The following is a 20882-nucleotide window of genomic DNA, read 5'->3' as shown; positions in this document are numbered from 1 at the left end:
TTGGATGACGTGTGCTTGGTTGTGTGTGGATGAGGAAGATTGGGGTGTGTGTGTGTATTGAGTGTGCGGTGTGTGCGCGCTGGTGCGTGTGGTGTGCATGCGTGAGTGAGTGAGTGAGCGTGAGTGTACGGCCAGCAAAAATGTGCGAAATTTATAATGTGGCCCTCATGCTGAAAGGTTTGGAGGCCCCTGGTTTAGAGGAACGTGTAGCGATTTATTGAGGGATCGATAGGATAGATAAAGGGTTGACCATTCCTTTGGGTGGATTGTACAGTCCCAGATGTCACTCTTGAAATAAGAGGATAACAATTTGCGCCTGAGATTGGAAGAAATTTATTAGGATAGTAAATCTTACGAATTCTCTATCCAAGAGTGTTCTAAAGACTCAGCCTGCAAGTATACTTAAGACAAAAATGGGTAATTTTTTGGACATTGATGGAATCATGGAATCTGGGTTTAGTGTAAGAAATTGGCATTGCATCAGATGACAGAACTGAAGAAGAGGTTAAATGCCCCCTTCTTACTTCCATTTATGTTCATACGATGTACAAATAGGGGTTTTCTATTACGAATACTACTTGAAGTTGTATCAGATGAGAAAGAAAGGAAGATTGGGTTTCAGCCAAATTTGTGTATTTGACCAATGAACAGTATAGCACAGGAACAGGCTCTTCAGCCCAAAACATCCTTGTCAGACACGATGCCAAATTAAACTAGTTGCCTCTGTCTGCATCCCATCATTCCTATGTATCCATTTGCTTATCCATAGGTCATTAAAATGACACTATTGTAACTTACTCCAGCACCATTCCTGGCAGCACATTCCAGGCACCCACCACTCAGTGTAAAAAAACTTGTCCCACACATCTCCTTTAAACTTTGCCCCTCTAACCTTAAAGCTAAGCCCTCTAGCCTTCAACATTTGCACCCTGGGGAAAAAGATTCAGACTGTCTGTCCTCTGGTAACAATCAACATATTTCTTCCTCAGTCATTCAGCACATTTACCACAATGCCATATTATATTGAAGTAAACGATCGAGCACCAAGAGAGTGTTGCAGAGCAGAGGGATATAGGAATACAGGTACATAGCTACCTGAACGTAGTATCACAGGTAGACAAGATGTTGAAGAGGCTGCACTTGAAATAGTATGTTCAGTTTTGGTCACTTTGCTCTCAGATAGATCCCAGCAAGCTGGAAAGGGATCTAAGTATGTTGCCATGATTCAAGGCCTGAGCTATAGGGTGAGGGTGGGCAAGCTAGGGCTTTATTCCTTGGAGCACATGAGACTGATGGTAATCTTAGAGGTTTACAAAATCATGAAGAATATAGATAGGATGAATGCACCATTTTTCTGCCTGGGGGAAATCAAGATCTAGAGGGCATATATTAAAGATAAGAGGGGAAAGATTTAATCAGCTCCCAAATGGTAACTTTTTCACATACAGTGATGGGTATATGGAACAAGCTGCCAGAGGAAGTAGATGGGACAGGTACAATAACATTTAAAAGACATTTGGACATGTACATAGATAGACATGATATAGAGGGATGTGGGCGAGGTGCAGGCAAATGCTTAGATTGGGTATCTTTTTCAGCTTTGATGAATTGGGTCAAAGATCTTTCCATTCTGTATGATCCTATGAAAGTGACCAGCATTTTACCAAAATAAATATAGCTGGTTTAAGCACAAATCTCCTTGAATAGATTCATTAGACAATTAGTGAAGTGATAAAATATATAGATTGGCTTAAGTAGTTTCTTGGAAATAACCTTCACTGAAACCCATACAATGAAGCAATCTTAAATTTGTGCTCAGTGTAGTCGGGAGTTGGATGAGCAATCATAATTATCCTGCTGTTCCTCGATCAAATAAATTAAAAGCGGAAATGTCTTAAAGAAGGTTAATTAAGTTTTATTATTACATATACTGGCTTTATCGAATTTAGTGGCCATTGTTCTGGGTTGATGTTCATTATTATCTGAGTACTAATGCTAATAACTTTAGATTGTAATGCATGCAATTTTTGGATAATGTTGGACATCCTTCACTGGCACAGTAACCAAACTAGGTGCAGTTCAAAATTTACACTGTGACATATTACTACCTGTATTGGCTCCTTTTGTCGCCAGGCCACACCAAATTTAAAGCAGCTCTCAGTAACAACTGTGGAAATTGTGAACCTTTTTCTCCATAGTTTGTTCTTCAGCAGTCAAAACAAAGTCATGTACCTTTGAATGTAATTTAAATGGTACACAAAGTATTCATAGAACATTTCATATCCCATTGACATAGACTCATGAACTGAACATTCACAATTATATTTATTTTCCAGTAATTTTGGTGAACTTTATAAGCATGGGAACTGAGTTTTGAAAAACCCAGTAAGCTGAAGTCATAATTGAAAGTAAATAAGCAAGCAGACACCACCTAATATCAGGAAACATTTGTGGTAAATGAATATTTTCTGAATAAGAAACATGATCATTATTACAATGCAGGTCCAGTAAAGAATGCGGAGAGTGAGTGCAATGAAAAAAGTGAAAACACAATTTGGCATAGCCCTCCTCCCCACCAAAATAAAAACAAATGATAATGGACGATAAAGAACTTAAGAATCAAAGCCTGGCTGAGCAAGAATCAATATTACAAGAGATCCAAGTGCGACACAAAAATCTGTATCTACATAATCAGGAAAAGGCAATTATTTTTCCCCAATTATGTAAGACACAGATTAAGTGGTACTGATTTCACAGGGAATCCCTTCTTTAACCTCCTAATCTTTTAGCATTAATGAAGGTCAATACCAAATATTCTGTACAAACTTCACTTTACTTTGTGTATTCACCAGTCTGTAAACATTGACAAATGGACTAGATCCATAATGTTATTTTTGTCAGTCACTGACTTGGTTGCCCAGAATAATAACTGCATCTATGAACTGTGTGAAATATTTAAGTGACAGAAGCTAGCTCAATGGATTGTTAAATTTCAATCCCTCTTCAGATGTTTGTGTGAATTGCTACTGTTTCCTAGCCCTTTCAGAAGGATTATTCAAATCAGACAAAGCACAGGAACGGCACATTATATCTGTGCCAAACACAACCCCAAATTAAACTAATCGCTTCTACCAATATCCCTCCATTTGCTGTGTTTTCAGGTGCTTATCTAAAAGCCACTTAAACACCACCGTCTTATCTGCTTACTCACCATCAACCCTTGCAGTGCATTCCAGGCACCCATCACTTCCTTTGCAAAAAGATTGCCCCTCATCTCCTTTAAACTTTCCTGTTCTCACTTTAAAGCTATGCTCTCTAGTATTTGACATTAGCATCTTGAGAAAAAGGTTTACAAACCATCTACCCTATCAATGCCTCAAATGTTATAAACTTCTATTTATGGTTTCCCATTAGCCACTGATGTTCCAGAGAAAAGAATCTGTTTATCCAACCTCTCCTTATAGTTAATACCCTCCAATTCAAACAGCATTCTAGTAAACCTCATGCACCCTCTACAAAGTCTGCATGTCCTTCCTGCAATAGGGTGACTAGAACTGCACACAAATTCTTCAACTGCATCAAACCAAAGTTTTATAAAGTTGCAATGACTTCCTGACTCATATTATCAAAGGCTTGACTGACGAAGGCAAGCACATCATAGGCCTTCTTTACCATCCTATCTAGTTGTGTTACCACTTTCAGGGAGTTATGCACCTGGACCCAAATTTTCCTCTGTACATCATTAATCTGTACAATTAACTGTATACTTTCCCTTTCCATTTGACTTCCCTAAGTACAACACCTCACACTTGCTCAGATTACATTCCATCTACCATTTTCCTGCTCCTATATCTGTGATTGATCGATATATTATTTTTAACAGCCTTCAGCACTGTCTGCAACTCCACCAATTTTTGCGTCGTCTTCAAACTTAATAACTAACCTAAATATATATTTTTTCTAAGTCATTTATCTATATCATAAATAGCAGATAGAAACATAGTAAATATGTGCAGGAGGAGGTCATTCGGCCCTTCGAGCCAGCACCGCCATTCATTGTGATCATGGCTGTTCAGTGTTGATGTCCGAGCACTGATCCCTGTGGAGCACCACTGGTCACAGATCTCCAGGCAGAAAGACATCCTTCCACCACTCCTCTCACGAGTCAAGAGTGTTTTATTGTCTGTCTTCTATGAGTAAGCCAGTTTTGAATCCAAACTACCAAGTTACCCTGGATATCATGCAACTTAATCTTCTAGATCACAAGGGATCATATCAAATTCCTGAAAGTCCATGGAGACAACATCCACTGCCCTACCCTCAATCACCTCCTCTTTAAAGATCTGCATTTTTCTTCCTTTTGACCTATATTTTGTAAGCCTTAAATTTTAGAGAAGCTGGCCTGCCCCTTTAAAATGATAGCAGTAAATTAAACAGGACATCCCTCCCACATTGCAGTAATTTGATCTCAAGAATCAATGATGTATGAAATTGAGAGCTCACACTAGGAATAAAAACTCAGTTATCTCCAAGAAGCATATAGTAAATTGAATAAACCACAGAGTTTTCACAAAAATGCTTGCAAGATAAAACAATGGTTGAAATTGCTGATTCATGATGACTGCAGGTCCCATAGCTTTAAGATACAACATTCCACGTTTCGTCAGCGAATTAAGATAAGGAACTTTAACTGGCATTTAAATTCCAAACCAAAGGCTGCTTAAGGACAGTACCTCAGTGAGAGAATCAGCACTTTCACAAGGGAAGAAAATGGAAGTCAATGAAGCAAACATGGACTCATTAGATAACCCCAGAATAAAAATGATAATATATCTGAGTTTACCAAAAGCTTACTATTTTATAAAGAATAAGCTTTTTCTCACTTGATTTCATTTTCAATTCAACTCCTGTTTGATCAAATTGGTGCATTTACACAGGGCATCATGTTTGCTTATTTGAACAGAAATAGCAAAGCATTATTTTAGTTACACCATTTCAACAAAGAAAAATTTGAAAAACATTAGAAATTTTGCCCCTTACGAATTATTGCACAAGTTGACAAGAAAAATCAAAAATATGGTTGGTATGACCTGGACTGTTATCTCTCGCAGTCATCTGCATCACTAGAGCCATCTGTTGACGTTCCGACAGTGGATACCCAATAAGTATGCCGCCAAGTGTGGCCTTGCAAACGGGAACTGATTTTTTGTTTCCAGGTTCCCTTTTCATTTTCTTTTTCTCAGGACCTTCTTTTTCTGAAATTTAAAGGAAAACATTGGTCAGTCATATTTCAAAAATCCTATGCTCAATATGTACTTGATAGCATTAATATGTGAAAGCACAATCTTAAAAGAAAAATAATGGATGAATAGCACACGTAACTTTTCAATATCATCAGTCCCAAATAGTTGCTATCATTGCAAGAGGGCTGGGTTACAAATGGGAAGAATTTATCAACTTTGGCCAGGCCGTTCCATTCTGCAGTTCATTTCTCTGTCACATCAAACAATTTATATTGATTTGGAAGAATGTGCCACACTAATACCAGAACTTATTGGGTTAGAATGACACCGGCTTCATAAATGTGGATTATGTCCCCACAGCACATACAAAAGAGAGCATGCAGGTGAAAGCAGGTGACCTAGTCAAATGGAAACACGAGACTGGCGAAACTGGAATCTGGAGTAACAATCTGCTGGAGGAATTCAGCAGGTCAGGCATTATCTGTGGAAGAAAATGAACAGTGGACATTTCAGGTCAAGATTCTGAGAAATTCATCCTGAGAGATTTTCCTGATCCCAAACACCCACAGTCTATATATCTCCACAGATGCTGCCTGGCCAGCTAAAGGGCCTGTCCCACTTTCACGACTTAATTCACGACCTCTGCCGAGTTTGCCCTTGACTCATACTCGCAGCATGGTCGTCATGTGGTCGTAGATAGGTCGTAGCAGGTCATGGCGCTAGTTGCAGGTACTCGTGGCATCAAGCATGTCGGGGTATTTTTTTTAACATGATGCAAAATGTCCACGAGTACAAAAGGTCGTGAATTAGGTCGTGAAAGTGGGACAGGCCCTTAAGTTCCTCCAGCAGACTGCTTGTGTTTTGAGTCAATTATTTTTTGAAAGAACAAAGACCACACAGAACTGACTACCATTAGCATTTAAGTGCAATGAGGGGAGACAATTTTAAAATTGGAATTTAGTCTTGCTGGAGAAATATTTGGGCACTTTCCCTGCCGCCCACACCCCAACATAAATTTCAAGTGTTTTATTTGTTTGTCATATGTCACAAAACGGAACAATGAAAATGTTCCCTCCTGAGAAAGGCTGTAGATTTACCATTATATGAATTTTCAAAATAAAAAACAATGAATATTCTTAGACAATAACTCAAGACTTAAAGGCAGATAAATGCAGTTAGATACAAATCAGCCAAGATTAAATTAAACATCAAGAAAGCTTATAAAACCATGCAGTTACTTTTGCTTTCTTGATTGCACTAACATCATTGCAATAATTTAAAGGGACACCACTTTTTAATTTAAAAATTCTCAAACAAGAGGAACTATCCTCTCCACATCCACCCGGTTACAGGTAGATAGGGTGGTAAAGGCAGCTTTTAGTGCATCGACCTCCATCAATCAGAGTATTGAGTATAGAATTTGGATGTTATATTACATTTGTAGAAGATGTTGGTGAGGTCACATTTGGAGTAATCTTCAGTTTTGATCACCCTGCTATACCAAAGAACATCATTATGCTGGAAAGAGTGCAGAGAAGATTTGAGGATATTACCAGGACTGCAACAGAGGGTCTGAACTATAGGAAGAGGTTGGGACTTTATTTCTTGGAGTGCAAGAGACTAATCTTATAGAGGTGTATAAAAGAATCAAGGGAAAATAAAAGATTATTTTATCCCGGTTGGGGAATCAGTACCAGAGGCCAAAGGCTTAAGATGAGAGGGGAAAGATAAGAGAGGAACCCAAGGGGCAACTCAGTGGTGGGTATATGGAACAAGCTACCTGAGGAGAGACAGGTACAATAACAATATTTAAGATGTGTACGAAGGAATTGAAGATGCTGGTTTAAATCGAAGATAGACACAAAATGTAGGAGTAACTCAACGGGACAAGCAGCATTTCTAGAGAGAAGGAATGGATGAGTTGCTCTATGTTTCAATGAAGTCACTTTACTGTTTATAGTGCCAGCAGATATTGTATAAGCATAGCTTGCCCCCATAAGAGAATGAGTCTATTCCAGACTTCAGTCCGGCAATTTTTTTCCGAACAACCATCAACGTATTTGCATAATTCCTAAAAAATGATAACGAATGTAAGTTTATAAAGTCATGTTCTAGTCTGATCTCTGATACTATCTGTGTGGAGTATGTGCACCTCTGTGTGGCCTCATGGGTTTTGACTGGGCACTCTGGTTTCCTCCCACATGACATGCTGGTAAGTGTAGGTAGCTATTGGCAGAATCAGGATGTTTACTGGCATGCGTGAAAGAAAAGGTTACAGAAAACTAAGTGGGGAATGAGATTGACTGGTTTACTCTGAGAGTCATCATAGACTTGATGGTCCAAATGTCTTCCTTATCTATCTATATTACTAAATCTCTGTTCTTGACCGCTTTTGGCCGACTGTGCTGCGATTTCCGAGAGAACGCCGCCACCTACGGCCGTGATTTTTGGCCACCTCGCTCAGAGCCCCCCTCCGCCGCATGTGTGCCGAGGATTTTTCCCATCGATGAAAAATGACAGAGATATTAATGTTTTTACAAAATTCCCCATTCTCTCTGCTGCCCCCGCTGGCGGCAGGGGGGTGGGAGGGACTATAAAACCCGGAAGTGTCCTGCCTCAGTCACTTTGTGCCGGACCACGAAGTGAAAGGGTCACGGCTCTCTGAGCTGCGGCTCTACTCCAAGGTGAGTCTCCTCCATGTGCTTTTTCAGCCAATTGATATGTATGTTGTTCACCGTGGTCTGAAGTTACTTGGCATTTTAGTATTTGTTGTAAAGCTTTTGTAAATTTGTCTCTATTGTCGTTGAAATGAATGTTTATTGAAATTAAAATGCATTTGTACATTTGTCTATATTGTGTTTGAAATGAATGATTATAGAAAATGAAATGTATTTGCAAATTTGTCTCTTTTGTCTTTGAAATGAATGTATTGAAAATAAAATGCATTTGTAAATTTGTTTATATTGTCTTTGAAATTAATATTTATAGAAAATGAAATAAAATGCATTTGCAAATTTGTCTCTATTGTCTTTGAAATGAATGTTTATGGAAAATAAAATGCATTTGCAAAATTGTCTCTATTGTCTTTGAAATGAATTTTTATAGAAAATAAAATACATTTGATGTAAAGTATTTGCAAATTTGTTTCTCTTGGGTTTTAAAATGGTTGCGACCGTTTTCAGATGGATAAAGCATGAATAAACTTTTTTATTTGATCAGAACTGTGTTTATGTTTAAAATTGGCGCTCATTTTGCGATTGTGGCTGGGTTGCAAGATGGCGCCGATTACGCCATTTCCGGTTATCGGTAAGATGCCGTCGATGGCGTCATTTCCGGTCGGAGGCAAGATGGCGCTGCCTACAGAAGACACACAGAGTTGCAGGCGCTGTTGAATAATTCCACAGAGCTGACTGCTTTCTCTATGGTAAGTGTGTGTTTGTTGGACTTATTTAAAAGCAGCATTTTGTTTCAGCAAAAGCAGCCTCTACAGCAGGATTTGAATATTCATTTTTGCACAGTGTATTTTAGTTGTGTGTGTGTGTGTGTGTGTGTGCGTGTGAATATGTGTGTGTGTGTGTGTGCGCATGTGAATATGTGTGTGTGTGTGCGTGCGTGAATATGCGTGTGTGTGCGCGAATGCGAATATGTGTGTGTGCGAGTGCGAATATGTGTGTGTGCGCGTGTGAATGTGTGTGTGTGTGCGAGTATGTGTGTGTGTGTTTGTGTGTGTGTGCGTGTGTGTGATGTGTGTGTGAATATATGTGTGTGTGAACATATGTGAATGTGTGTGTGAATATATGTGTGTGTGTGACTATGTGTGTGTGTGTGTGAATGTGTGTGTGTGTGATGTGTGTGTGTGTGTGTGTGTGTGTGTGTGTGAATAGGGGGTTGCACGTATGGTCACTAGGTCATAGGGCTTGACGCATGGAGCCGCGCAATCCATCTGGAAGACATCCGCCACTTCCGGTATATGTTATTAATGCAAGAAACGCGTACTTTCGTACCTGTTAAAAACAGCCAAAATATTGAAGTTTTGCGCTGAAAATAATTGTGGAAGTCGGGATAAGTGTGAGAGACATGTACCCAACTTTAGAATTCCAAACGTGCAGCGAAATGAAGGTAAAGAGAAATGAGAGCTGAAGGGACAACAGCAGCAAAAGTGCTTGGTAAACATTGGCCGTGCAGATATCGGAATTGAAAATATCGGAATTATCGCGTTTGCTCACTGCATTTCATCAACAGTAAGGCATTATTAGTGTTTTTTCTTGATTCCTTTGGTATTTAAAAAGTCTCAGAAGTGAAAAATCTGGCTGTAAATTTTTCTTCAGATACATTTTCATTTTGTACGTAAAAACCCACTTGAGAACCATGGGCGATTTAAAAAAAATTACAGCCAGATTTATCACTTCTGAAACTTTTTAGATGCCCAAGGAATCAAGAAAAAACACAAATAATGTTTTAGTTGATGAAATGCAGTGAGCAAACGGCCAATGTTCGCTAAGCACTCTGGCTGTTGTTGTCCCTTCAGCTCTCGCTTCTATCTACCATCATTTCTCCTCACTTTTGGAATTCTGAAGTAGGCTAAATGTCTCACACACTCATCCCGATTTCCATAATTATTTGCAGCGCGTAAATTGACATTTTTGGCGGGTTTTAATGGGCCCGCTACGTTGGAAACAATGGTAAGTGCCTACCAGCAGTTCATCGCGTGTAATCCACTTGGTGTAGCGTAGAAACAGTACGGGTCATGGGCCGTGACACCTCCCTATATGTGTGCGTATGTGTGAATATGTGTGCGTGTATATATGTGTGTGTGAATATATGTGTGTGAGTGCGTGAGAGAATATGTGTGTGTCAATATGTGTGTGTGTGTGTGTGTGAATGCATGTGTGAATATGTGTGTGTGTGTGTGTGTGTGTGTGTGAATATATGTGTGTGTGAATGTGTGTGTGTGTGTGTATATATATACATGGGTCGTGACGTGACTGCCGTGAAACCTCCCTATGTGTGTGTGTGTGTGTGTGTATGTCAATGTGTGTGTGTGTGTGTGTGTGTGTGTGTGTGTGTGTGAAATAATATAGTCTTTCGTAGTTCAGAGTTTATTTGTTATGTTTAATAGCGTGGTGGCTGTCAGGAAGAAGCTGTTCCTCAATGTAGATGTTAACAGTTTTCAGTTAACAAAAGTCGGACGTGACTCCAGAAGTCGGGCATCAGTCAGTCCACAAGCCGTGAGAATCAGTCAGTCCAAAGGCCATGAGTTAATCCCATGACAGTGAGTGAGACCAGAGGTCATCAGTAAGTCACTCATCATCCCCCCCCCCCCTCCACTGACACGCCCCACCTCAAGATGCTGCCCTCTGCCTGGCTATAGGATGCACCCCCTACTGAAGCCGCCCACATTCCCTGCATGAGGACACCCCCCCTTCTCATCAGCTCACGAGAGCCCCCGCCTGAAGCTGTGCCCCTCCCTTGGCTGCACAACATTTACCACCCAGAGGGCAGCGTCTTGAGGTGAGGTGTGTGTGTGTGTGTGTGTGTGTGTGTGTGTGTGTGTGTGTATCAGTCTGTGTATGTGTGAATGAGTGTATTTTTGTGAGAATGTTTGCAAATGAGTGTGAGTATGTGTAAATAAGTCTGTGTAAATAAGTCTGTGTGTGTGTGTGTGTGTGTGTGTGTGTGTGTGTGTGTGTGTGTGTGTGTGTGTGTGTGTGTGTGTGTGTGTGAATGTGTGTGTGTGTGTGTGTGTGTGTTTGTGTGAGGTGGATTGTGTGTGTGGTCAACAAATAGCACAAATAAAATAGTGTTTCGTAGTTCAGAGCTTATTTGTTATGTTTATTGCGTGATGGCTGTCAGGAAGAAGCTGTTCCTCAATGTAAATGTTACAGTTTTCAGTTTACGAAAGTCGGACGTGACTCCAGAAGTCGGGCATCAGTCAGTCCACAAGCCGTGAGAGTCAGTCAGTCCAAAGGCCATGAGTTCATCCCAAGGCAGTGAGTGAGTCCACAGGTCATGAGTAAATCGCCCCCTCTCCTCCACTGACATCCCCCATCTCAAGATGCTGCCCTCCGCCTGACTATAGGATGCGCCCCCTACTGAAGCCGCCCTCATCCCCTGCACGAGGACACCCCCTTCCCTTTCTCATCAGCTCACGAGAACCCCCGCCTGAAGCTGTACCCCTCCCTTGGCTGCACGATGTTTACCACCCCCCACCCCACCCTGACAACCCCCACCTCAAAAAAATGTTTTGCACAAAATCTTCAGTGTTCATTAACAACTGAAATTGTCTTTAGGCTGCTTTTTCAACATCATGTCAGGAAACGTTAGAGGTCAAGGTGACGTGGCTATTGCTGTAGCATCCTCTGGGATAGCAGCTCCATTAATGCCTGGTGGAAGAACTACACATTCTCGATTCAAGATACCCATCCAAGAGGTCGAGGATACATTGTGCAACATCAAGAAGGACTCTGTCGGCACATTTCATGAGGCAAGTGAAAGTCATTGTTTGGGAATGAATGTCCAATGATTAGGAGAGAACGCTTTGAAGTTGTGGACAGAACCCTTCCAGATGTCTTCAGCAACACTAAGCATTTTGGTGCCCCCCTGCCAGTACAGCCCTCAGTGACTGAGCTGCCAGCCCTCAGTGACTGAGCTGCCAGCCCAAAAATCCATTCCACCCACAAACTCCATACTAGCCCTCTGGAAACCAGTACCTTCGGCCCAACATACTAGCTCAACAGAAATATGAAGGGAAATGTCAAAGGTTTCCTGAAGGATGGAACATCGACCAAGAATGTTGTCATTAAAAGCGTGCTTCGTTGAATGATGACTTCTGAGATAAATTCTCAGATTTTCCTTCTTAAAATTTGACCGCTGACTTTCTCTATATTAAAATTGTCTCTTTTTATTAACAGGAAATAGTCATCAAGAGGCAGTGAGCAGCAGAACACAACAAGAAACACAAGAGACACAACAAGTAAGAACTTAATAAATCTCATCTTTAAAATTTAAATTGTTCTTATATTTTAAGAGTCATTCACATTTTAAACTTTAATAAAACCTTTTTGCACTTTTAATGCTGTGTGTTCTTCATCACAATAGAACCTAATAGGCAGGAATGGCTGCTCTGTGGGAGAGCCACTAAGAGTGCATGGGGGGGAGGTTGTGGGGAGATGCACTGAATGTGTGGGTGGGAGGGGAATGGCAAGGAGGGGGGTGGGGGGGGGGGGGGGGGGGGGGGGGGTGAAGGTAGGTGGGGGACTGGGTAAACTGCCAGGGTACCAGGGGGTGACTGACTGCCAGCCCACCAGCCGCCGTAAGTGACTGCCAGCCCAAATAAATTCTGCCACTCCATACTAGCCCTCTGGAAATCAGTACCTTCGGCCCACAACACTCATACTAGTGCAACAGAAGGCACCCCCCCCCCACAAATATTGGAATTGGTGGAGAGGTGGAATATTGTGTTGGGTGTCCAGCCCTCCCGTGTGATACTGGGACCCAACGGGTCCCACTTAGTACAAGATATATTCCATTGGCATGATTTTTGCAAATTCACTTCACCTATGTCACCTTGTAGTTTCCTTATGTTCCCTGCGCAGCTTACTATCTTTGTGTCATCGGCACATTTAGCAACTATACCTTTGATGTTTTCATCCAAGTAATTTAAATGTTATAAAAATGTGAGAAGCCCGTCTATTCATTCTTATGGCACATCATTTGTTACATCTTGCCACCCAGTAAAATATTAATTTATGTCTGCAGTTCACCATTCCTATCCATGACAAAACATTATGTCCTAGACCATGATTTTTTTTTTTTTAAATGTCTTCAGGAAATCCAAGTACAGTACATCCCATTAATCCCTTTGATCCACAGCACATACTACGTTTCAGAAATTTAGTAAAATCATTGCCCTTTTTCAAAATTATGATGATTTTGCCTGATAACTTCAAATATTTCTAAATGCATTGCTAAGCCATCTTTAATTCAGGTTCCCTTTGACAGACATTGTTAATTTGTCTGTCGTTTCCGATCATCTGACATTTCCTTTATGAACAATGAGATTACATTTGCTCTTTTCCAGTCTTTACCCAAACTCCAAGAAACATTGGAAAATTAAAACCACTGCACCATCTCTCACACTTCTTTTAGATCAAATAGAACAAGTTGTCCTACAACATTAGGCTATGCACGCCACACGCAAGAAGAAGAAGAAGAAGAAGAAGAAGAAGAAGAAGAAGAAGAAGAAGCAGAAGGCTGTTGAATGAAATCTAAAACTACATTGTATATACCTGTCTAAGTTACACCTGTAAACCATTTAAGAAGGAACTGCAGATGCTGGAAAATCGAAGGTACACAAAAATGCTGGCGAAACTCAGCGGGTGCAGCAGCATCTATGGAGTGAAGGAAATAGGCAGCGTTTCAGGCCGAAACCCTTCTTCAGACCGAAACGTTGCCTATTTCCTTCGCTCCATAGATGCTGCTGCACCCGCTGAGTTTCTCCAGCATTTTTGTGTACCTCACACCTGCAAACCCATGGCTTCCATAAATAATTTGCCCTAGGCTAACCACATTGGAACTACGGCCAAGAAAACACACTAACATCTCCACTTCCTCAGAAGACTCAGGAAGTTTAGCATGTCTCCATCAACTATTACCAACTTTTACAGATGCACCTTAGAAAGAATCCTATCGAGATGCATTGTAGCTTGGGTTGGCAACAGCCCTGTCCAAGACCAAGAAATTACAGATTATAGATGTATCCCAGTCCCTCACACAAACCAGCCCCCCCAAAATCGATTCTTCCTTGGGAAAGCAATCTATATAATCAAGGACCATTGTCACCATTGGCATTCTGCTCCCTTTCCTATTGGGCAGACGACACAAAAGCTTGGAAGCACATACCACAAGATTTATGTTTAAGAAGGAACTGCAGATGCTGGCCCGAAATGTTGCCTATTTCCTTCGCTCCATAGATGCTGCTGCACCCGCTGAGTTTCTCCAGCATTTTTGTGTACCCACAAGATTTGTGATCAGCCTTTTCCCTCTCTTTGTAACTGTAACGCTGCAATGCTGCAACATATATTCTTCATTCTGATATTTTTCCCTTTGCACAACCTATTATACTTGTGTATGGCTTGATTGTACTCATGTATAATATGACTTTACAGGATAAAATGCAAACAATTTTTTTTTACTGTATCTCAGCATATGTAACAATAAACCAGTATGAAAGACAAGAGCCTTAAAGTCAAACACCATCCCAGAGGTAACTATATTATTCCTTCTTCATTACTTAATCCAAATCTCGAGTTCCCTACACTGTTAATGTACCCATCAGAACTACAGCATTTTAACAATCTTCTGTCTGAAGAAGGGTTTCGACTCAAAACGTCACCCATTCCTTCTCTCCAAAGATGCGGTTTGTCCCGCTGAGTTACTCCAACATTTTGTGTCTACCTTCGATTTAAACCAGCATCCGCAGTTCTTTCCAAAACAGCATTTTAACAAGCTGGCTCACCATCATCTACTCAAAGGGAATGAAAGGATAATTGATAAACACAGGCCTTGGCACCAACACTTGGATCGTGAAAAAATATTGAATGAAAAGTACCTCTGCATTGCTCAAAAAAGATAATTGCTTCAGAAATGACATAATCTTACATGGACTTGATGCAAAGGTGACTCACTGCAAATTTCTGAGTGGAAATGGTTATCAGGTTTCATACATGGAAAAACTGCACAGCAATGAATAAAGACAGTATTATGCAATTACATTTAAATGAAACAAGCCTCATTGAATTATTTAAAATATATGTTTTAGATTAATTGTACTACTTTCTTCTGTACAAACTCTGTGTTAGTAGACACAAATTAGGACATAATTACTTTTTGAAATTTAGACCTGATGTTTTCTAGTCTTTACAATCTTTTATTTGAGCTGAAGAATCAGGACTGAGCCTAATATTCATCATTGCCTCACAATTATTTACACTTTCTTAGGGTAGCAATTACTTAAAAAAAAATTATATATGAAATTATAGAACTAAGAGCATTAAAATTATGATTGTTATATTTTTGTTTAGAATGGCTTCATTCTGAATCAGTTCCTCCTACAGAATTTCTAGCACCGTGTTTCATCCATATCCAACAATGTAATATGTTGACAAACCAATGACATGCAACCCACCACATGTCCTTGCTTCTTTCACATTAATGTACACAGCCTCCCAAGAAAGCAGAGTGGTTTCATGCCCAAGGATAACACACAGAAGTGTGTTCCCACTTTTGGCCTTCCCAAAACATCCAACTTAAAATAAACATAACTGAAAATAGTTTTCAGACAGCAGAGTTACCAACTTCTACAGATGCATGTTACCATTAAAACATTATGATAGTGGTTCCCCCCTCAGTCCTCCCACTCCATCCACCCATATCATCCTGAATCTCCAAGCAGCCAATTTCAAATAGTAATTATGCCAACATTCCCCTTCAACTGATCTCATCCTTGAACATGACCATGCTTCTATCAGCCAATTTTGAACCTGTTTACTCTTTCAGCAGTATCATCTCAATCCCGTGCTCTTCCTCACCAATCCTAATGTTCTGAATAACCTTTGAAATCGCAATACACCACCACCGACTAATATCCCAACACTGCATTTCAGCATCCACACCATAATTTGATTATTTTGCCCACAAATGTACAATGCCTCAAGCCTCATGCACTATAGCTTTATTCAGCAATGTGCCCTCGGAAAGCTCACTGCACATTACATGCTTTTTCTAGGTCAACGATTTCTGGCCGAATGACTGAAAACCTTTTATTATGCTATTTCAGCAAAATATTTGCAAACGTTTCCATTTTATAGAATGGTTAGCTTTAGTTACTTTTAAAACTGTCGATTATGTATTACATAAGGACACGAGGAACTAGGAAGAGGAGTTCGCCACCAGTTCTCTAATCAGCCCTGCTATTTAATGATTATGGCTGTTCTGTGCTGTCCCTAATTCCTCTTCTATGCCTGTTACCCAAAAACGTCAATCTTTCAAATAGTTATCTATTCCCAAATGAAACATATCGAATGATCTGTCCTCCACCACCATCAGGAGCAGAGAATTACAGAGATTCACTACCGTCAGAAAAAAGTCTATGTGTATCATGTCACAATCAGGAAACTACTCTGGAATTTTCTAAATAGATTTACCTGACTTTGGAGAACAAATTCTGTCCAACCTTTCTTGTTTGTTTTGAGTGATCGATGGCATGACAATCTGGCAATGTCTATAAATTATGTGAATGTACAAAATCTGTACAGACAGTAACCATGGTCAGGATTGAACCCATGTCTCTGGCTTTGTTCGGCAGCAACTCTACCTTTGTGCCACTGTGTCATCCACATCCCTCTATTATCTGTATGGGTGAATTGCCACAGGTCAGCTGGGCAATTTGACACTCCACAGTCAACTCCCGTCTATTGCTGAATGCATATATGCCCTTGGCTGACGACAAACGATCCTTTTTTTAACCATTATTCATGAAACCAAGTTGCATTTAAATCACACCATTTATAGACAGATTGTCATGCTGTTGCTCACTCAGAACAAACCAGAAAGGGACGAACAGAATGTGTTTTCCAATGTCAGGAAAATTTACTTGGAAAATTCCAGAGTAGTTTCCTGATTGTGACATAATACATGGTACTATAATAGCAAATTACATTAAGTTAGAAGAGATACCAGAGACTTCAGGATCTCAACTCAAGAGTGACCATCCCTCTGCCTCCAGAAGCCACCTAATGTGACGAGTTCCACTAGTAGTTTGTTTAAGATTACAGGAGGGTGCATTTCACGAGAGGCAGTAGACATTAATCTACACTCAGGCGAGAAGTAAAGGAGAGTTAATATGCTGACTGGTACAAAGTGCCCACACATCAGCTTTATCTTACTCGGATGAAATCTATAATAGGGAAGTGCTCATGAGAAGGTTAGTGTGGATGGTTGGTACGTTGTCCTGCCTGCCTGACCACACACAATCCTCTGAAATACAGAGGAGACAATCTTCAAGCTATCAAGGAAGATAATCCAAAGGCTACTCAAATTCTTCAGAGCTCTGGAGTTTCAGGTCAACCTCTTTGGAGCTTGGTTAATTCTAGTGCAGGAGAAAGTTACAGCCATGGAAAAACAGAGATACCATCCATGAGCAGGAGCAGTGAGATGCCTCGCATGGGATCTTCCTTCTTCCCGAGGAACAGAGAAGACTCAGAGCCACATGTCTGTTGTTCTGCAAAAACAAAGCTGATCCCTGAGAGATCATAAAGCCTTGAGACAGCAGACAAATGTAATGTAAGATAGAGTCGCCGACTTAGATATAGGTTTTGCAGTTGTGCTATTCTCATATTCCATTGACCAGTTCTAAAAGGTCCATTGGCATTAGGGTGTGCGAAGTGCTATTTTTCATCAAGGTTTCAGCATTTCTCATTTTCCCTTTCCTGCCATCTCTCAGCAGTACTCAAGCATTATGTTCATTATTCAAACATAGGCAGGAATTCCAACTGCAACCACTCATGTAATAAGCATCAATCTTGGAAACCTCTCGTACTCACAAGTGAAAGGGAATGACCTTTCAGCAGCCGTAGTTCATTGTGGACTTCATCATAGTAGTAGGCTACCCAAGCCAAGCTGAAGTTACTGAAAGGAAAAAAGCATTGGACCCTTGTGTTTCCCCATAAAGATAAATAAAATATTTTAGCTCTGTTGCGCCAAGAGTCGTCTTTAACCAGTGCAGAAGTCAGATATTTAATTGGATTAACAGATGCCTATTACATTTATAGCTGCCATTAAAAATGAACGTGTAATAAGTTGTCACAGTACTGACAGCTACCAGGGAAGGTGAACAGCAGAGCTAATTCGTGCAATTGATTAGATTGTTAAGAATATATGATGCCAACAACCTAAATTCATACCAATTCATTTTTCTTACTTGTTAAATGGTCCTAATCCCAGGCACGACAACAATGTGGCCTTGCAATCATTTGTTCACAAAGTACTTTAGAAGCATTACTCATCTTCTCGCTTTTACATTTCAGGAGTTGGTTTTGTATCAAGAGAACAACAATGCATGGAATTAAGACTCCACATTAGATGGGAATCTTTTGTGATGTTCTGCAACATTTATCTCCTTATAATGCCCACAGGTAATGATGGGAATAACATCCTTGGTTCCTTGCTACTAAGAAAAACATGGCTTCAGACTTTTGCATGGAGAATTACAAGAGCTAACTCTTGTAATTCTTAAGTGTTAAAGCTGTTGAAATTAGACTCTCGGACTAATTAATTAAGGAGGCATGCTCGAGCGGTTATATTTTTCCACAACTTAAGTTTCTCCAGCACAGCTGATTCACCTATCTTCCCCAATCATTATCAAGCAGCAGCCGTGCCTGATGAAATCAATCATATGAAGTGATTTCATATTTGTTTTTCTACTTGGATCAGAGGTGTCATTGCATCTTCAGATTTGAATAAGAGCTTCTCATGGCACTCTTTACAGAACATAATTAAAAGCAGGTTATCTGAGCAACGCGAGACAGGCCACAGCATTTGTCTCACTGAAGCACACATAAATGACTGAAGAAAATGTCAAACATCAAATATTTATAATGTGCAATTTTTATTAGGAGAAAGAAAAGAATTTTCATATGTTAGCAGGATTTACCTGAGTGTGTCCTGTAAGGTGGTATTAATCGTTCCCCCCAGGTTTCACTTGAGTGCACTGGATCTGAATCTAAAGAGTGAGGAAAAATGTATACATGTATAAAGATAATCCTGTACTTAAATAATGAACTGAATCAGGCAACAGAACGGTTCTCTCATCAGCTAGGGTGTGGTCCTGAACTCTCGTTTACTTCATTGGAGACCTTTGAACTATCTTTCAATGTTATATCTTGCACTAAATGCTGTACTCGTTATCCTTCATCGTGTCCACATGACAGCAATATCAATGCAAAACTATTTAAAAATGTGGCCACCCAATTCTGGGCAACATGGATCAATGAAGATAATTGCTTTTTAATGTTGAAAGGAAAGCTCTGAGAATTTCAACCTACTGCATTGAAGAAATGGAAAATATGCCAGTGCAGTTTTTTTTAATTAGTTTGGAACTCTCTCTTTGCCAAAGTCAAATTACATTGTTTGAAAACATGCGCTCCTATGTCTATTTTTAATCCTCGCAGACCAACATTTCAGAAACCAAAAGTTTCCAGTCATGTGATTCTGGTAAGTGGAATGACCAAACATATTAAATTCAGATCATGCGACTCAGAACTCAATTACACGGGACTTTCCACATTTATAGCATTTGTAAAACTTAACTAGAAAATGTATATTTAGGTCTCAAAGAAATGTAAAGCACTAATCTACCATCATGAAACATTTGTGTTGTACTGGGAGAAATAACAGACGCCGATGCAAATTAATTGGAATTTTTTTTCAATTTTTCAGCACCAAAATAAACTAGCAAATTTTCTTAATGAACCTCTGGAAAATTCAGAGTCTCTGATCAGCTCTACAGAAGAGAAAGGTGTGTGTGCATGTGGGGATGAATACAGGATTAATTGCTGCTTGCATTGCAGTGCAATAGGCAGCAACATTGTAGCTGCATTTAAATTTAAAAAAAATGCTGGATAACCTCATTGGGTCAGGCAGCACCCGAGGAAAGAGAAGCAGTTAAAGTTTTAGCTCCTAGATCTAAAGGGTTCCATGAAGGGTCTGGACCTGAAAAACTGTTTTTCTTTCCACAGATGCAACCTGACCAACCAAGATTTTCCAACATTTTCATAAGGGAGCACTGTTTTGCCACAAGTTAAATATTACTTGCAAGTTTTATTCCCTCTCCTAACATTGTACAAAAGTGCCAACAATATTTCCATATGACTGTAAAACAAAAAATCAATGGAAACCTGTTCTTTCCACAAAGTATATATTGTGTTCCAAATGGGGCTCCACCAGATAATTTTACCAAAAGGAAAAAATTATTTGAATCTGAATGAGACTGTTTTCATGCAGTCCCAATCAGATATGCCCTCCAATACTTTTGGCCAATCTGTTGCTAAAACCTAATTAAATGTTTTTAACACCTCTGGGACATTCTTGGTCTAATTTTCAAGTGATGAGGTAAACCAGGTGTTAGCAACAAACATGCAGAACCACTTGCATTTTCAGGTAATGCTATTAAAGGTTTGCATGTTTCTAAGAAATAGAAACGTGGAAAATTCTTGCTTATATCAAGACTAAAGGCAATAGTGGGGGGTGGGGAGAAATCATTCCCACTGACTTTTTAATTATACAAGCAAGCACTATAAAATGAGAAATCAATGTGAATTAAAGGGAGAGACATGAAAAGAGGATGGCACAGTTGACTGCATATACAGTGCCCTCCATAATGTTTGGGACAAAGACCCATCATTATTTCCTTCGCTCCATAGATGCTACTGCACCCGCTGAGTTTCTCCAGCTTTTTTGTGTACACCCCATCATTTATTTAGTTGCCTCTGTACTCCACAATTTGAGATTTGTAATAGAAAAAAAATCACATGTAGTTAAGGTGCACATTGTCAGATTTTATTAAAGGCCGTTTTTATACAT

At 39.9% G+C, this 20882-nt stretch overlaps 1 protein-coding gene across 5 annotated transcripts in view; it reads right to left on the bottom strand.

Moving 5' to 3' along the window:
• Positions 1 to 20882, bottom strand: part of ankrd12 (ankyrin repeat domain 12) — a 169297-nt gene that overhangs the window by 45155 nt on the left and 103260 nt on the right. For 3 of the 5 annotated variants that reach the window (XM_055633933.1, XM_055633932.1, XM_055633936.1), the window contains 2 exons: positions 18955 to 19023; positions 5091 to 5255 (listed from right to left, as the gene is read on the bottom strand). In XM_055633933.1, coding sequence (XP_055489908.1) covers positions 5091 to 5255; positions 18955 to 19023 — 234 coding nt within the window. The remainder of the gene's footprint in view (positions 1 to 5090; positions 5256 to 18954; positions 19024 to 20882) is intronic. The other 2 variants (XM_055633934.1, XM_055633935.1) reach the window with 2 other exon arrangements.

The sequence above is a fragment of the Leucoraja erinacea genome, chromosome 4 (genome assembly GCF_028641065.1).
Source record: "Leucoraja erinacea ecotype New England chromosome 4, Leri_hhj_1, whole genome shotgun sequence".
Classification (NCBI taxonomy): domain Eukaryota; kingdom Metazoa; phylum Chordata; class Chondrichthyes; order Rajiformes; family Rajidae; genus Leucoraja; species Leucoraja erinaceus.
This window is presented reverse-complemented; position numbering and strand designations above follow the sequence as displayed.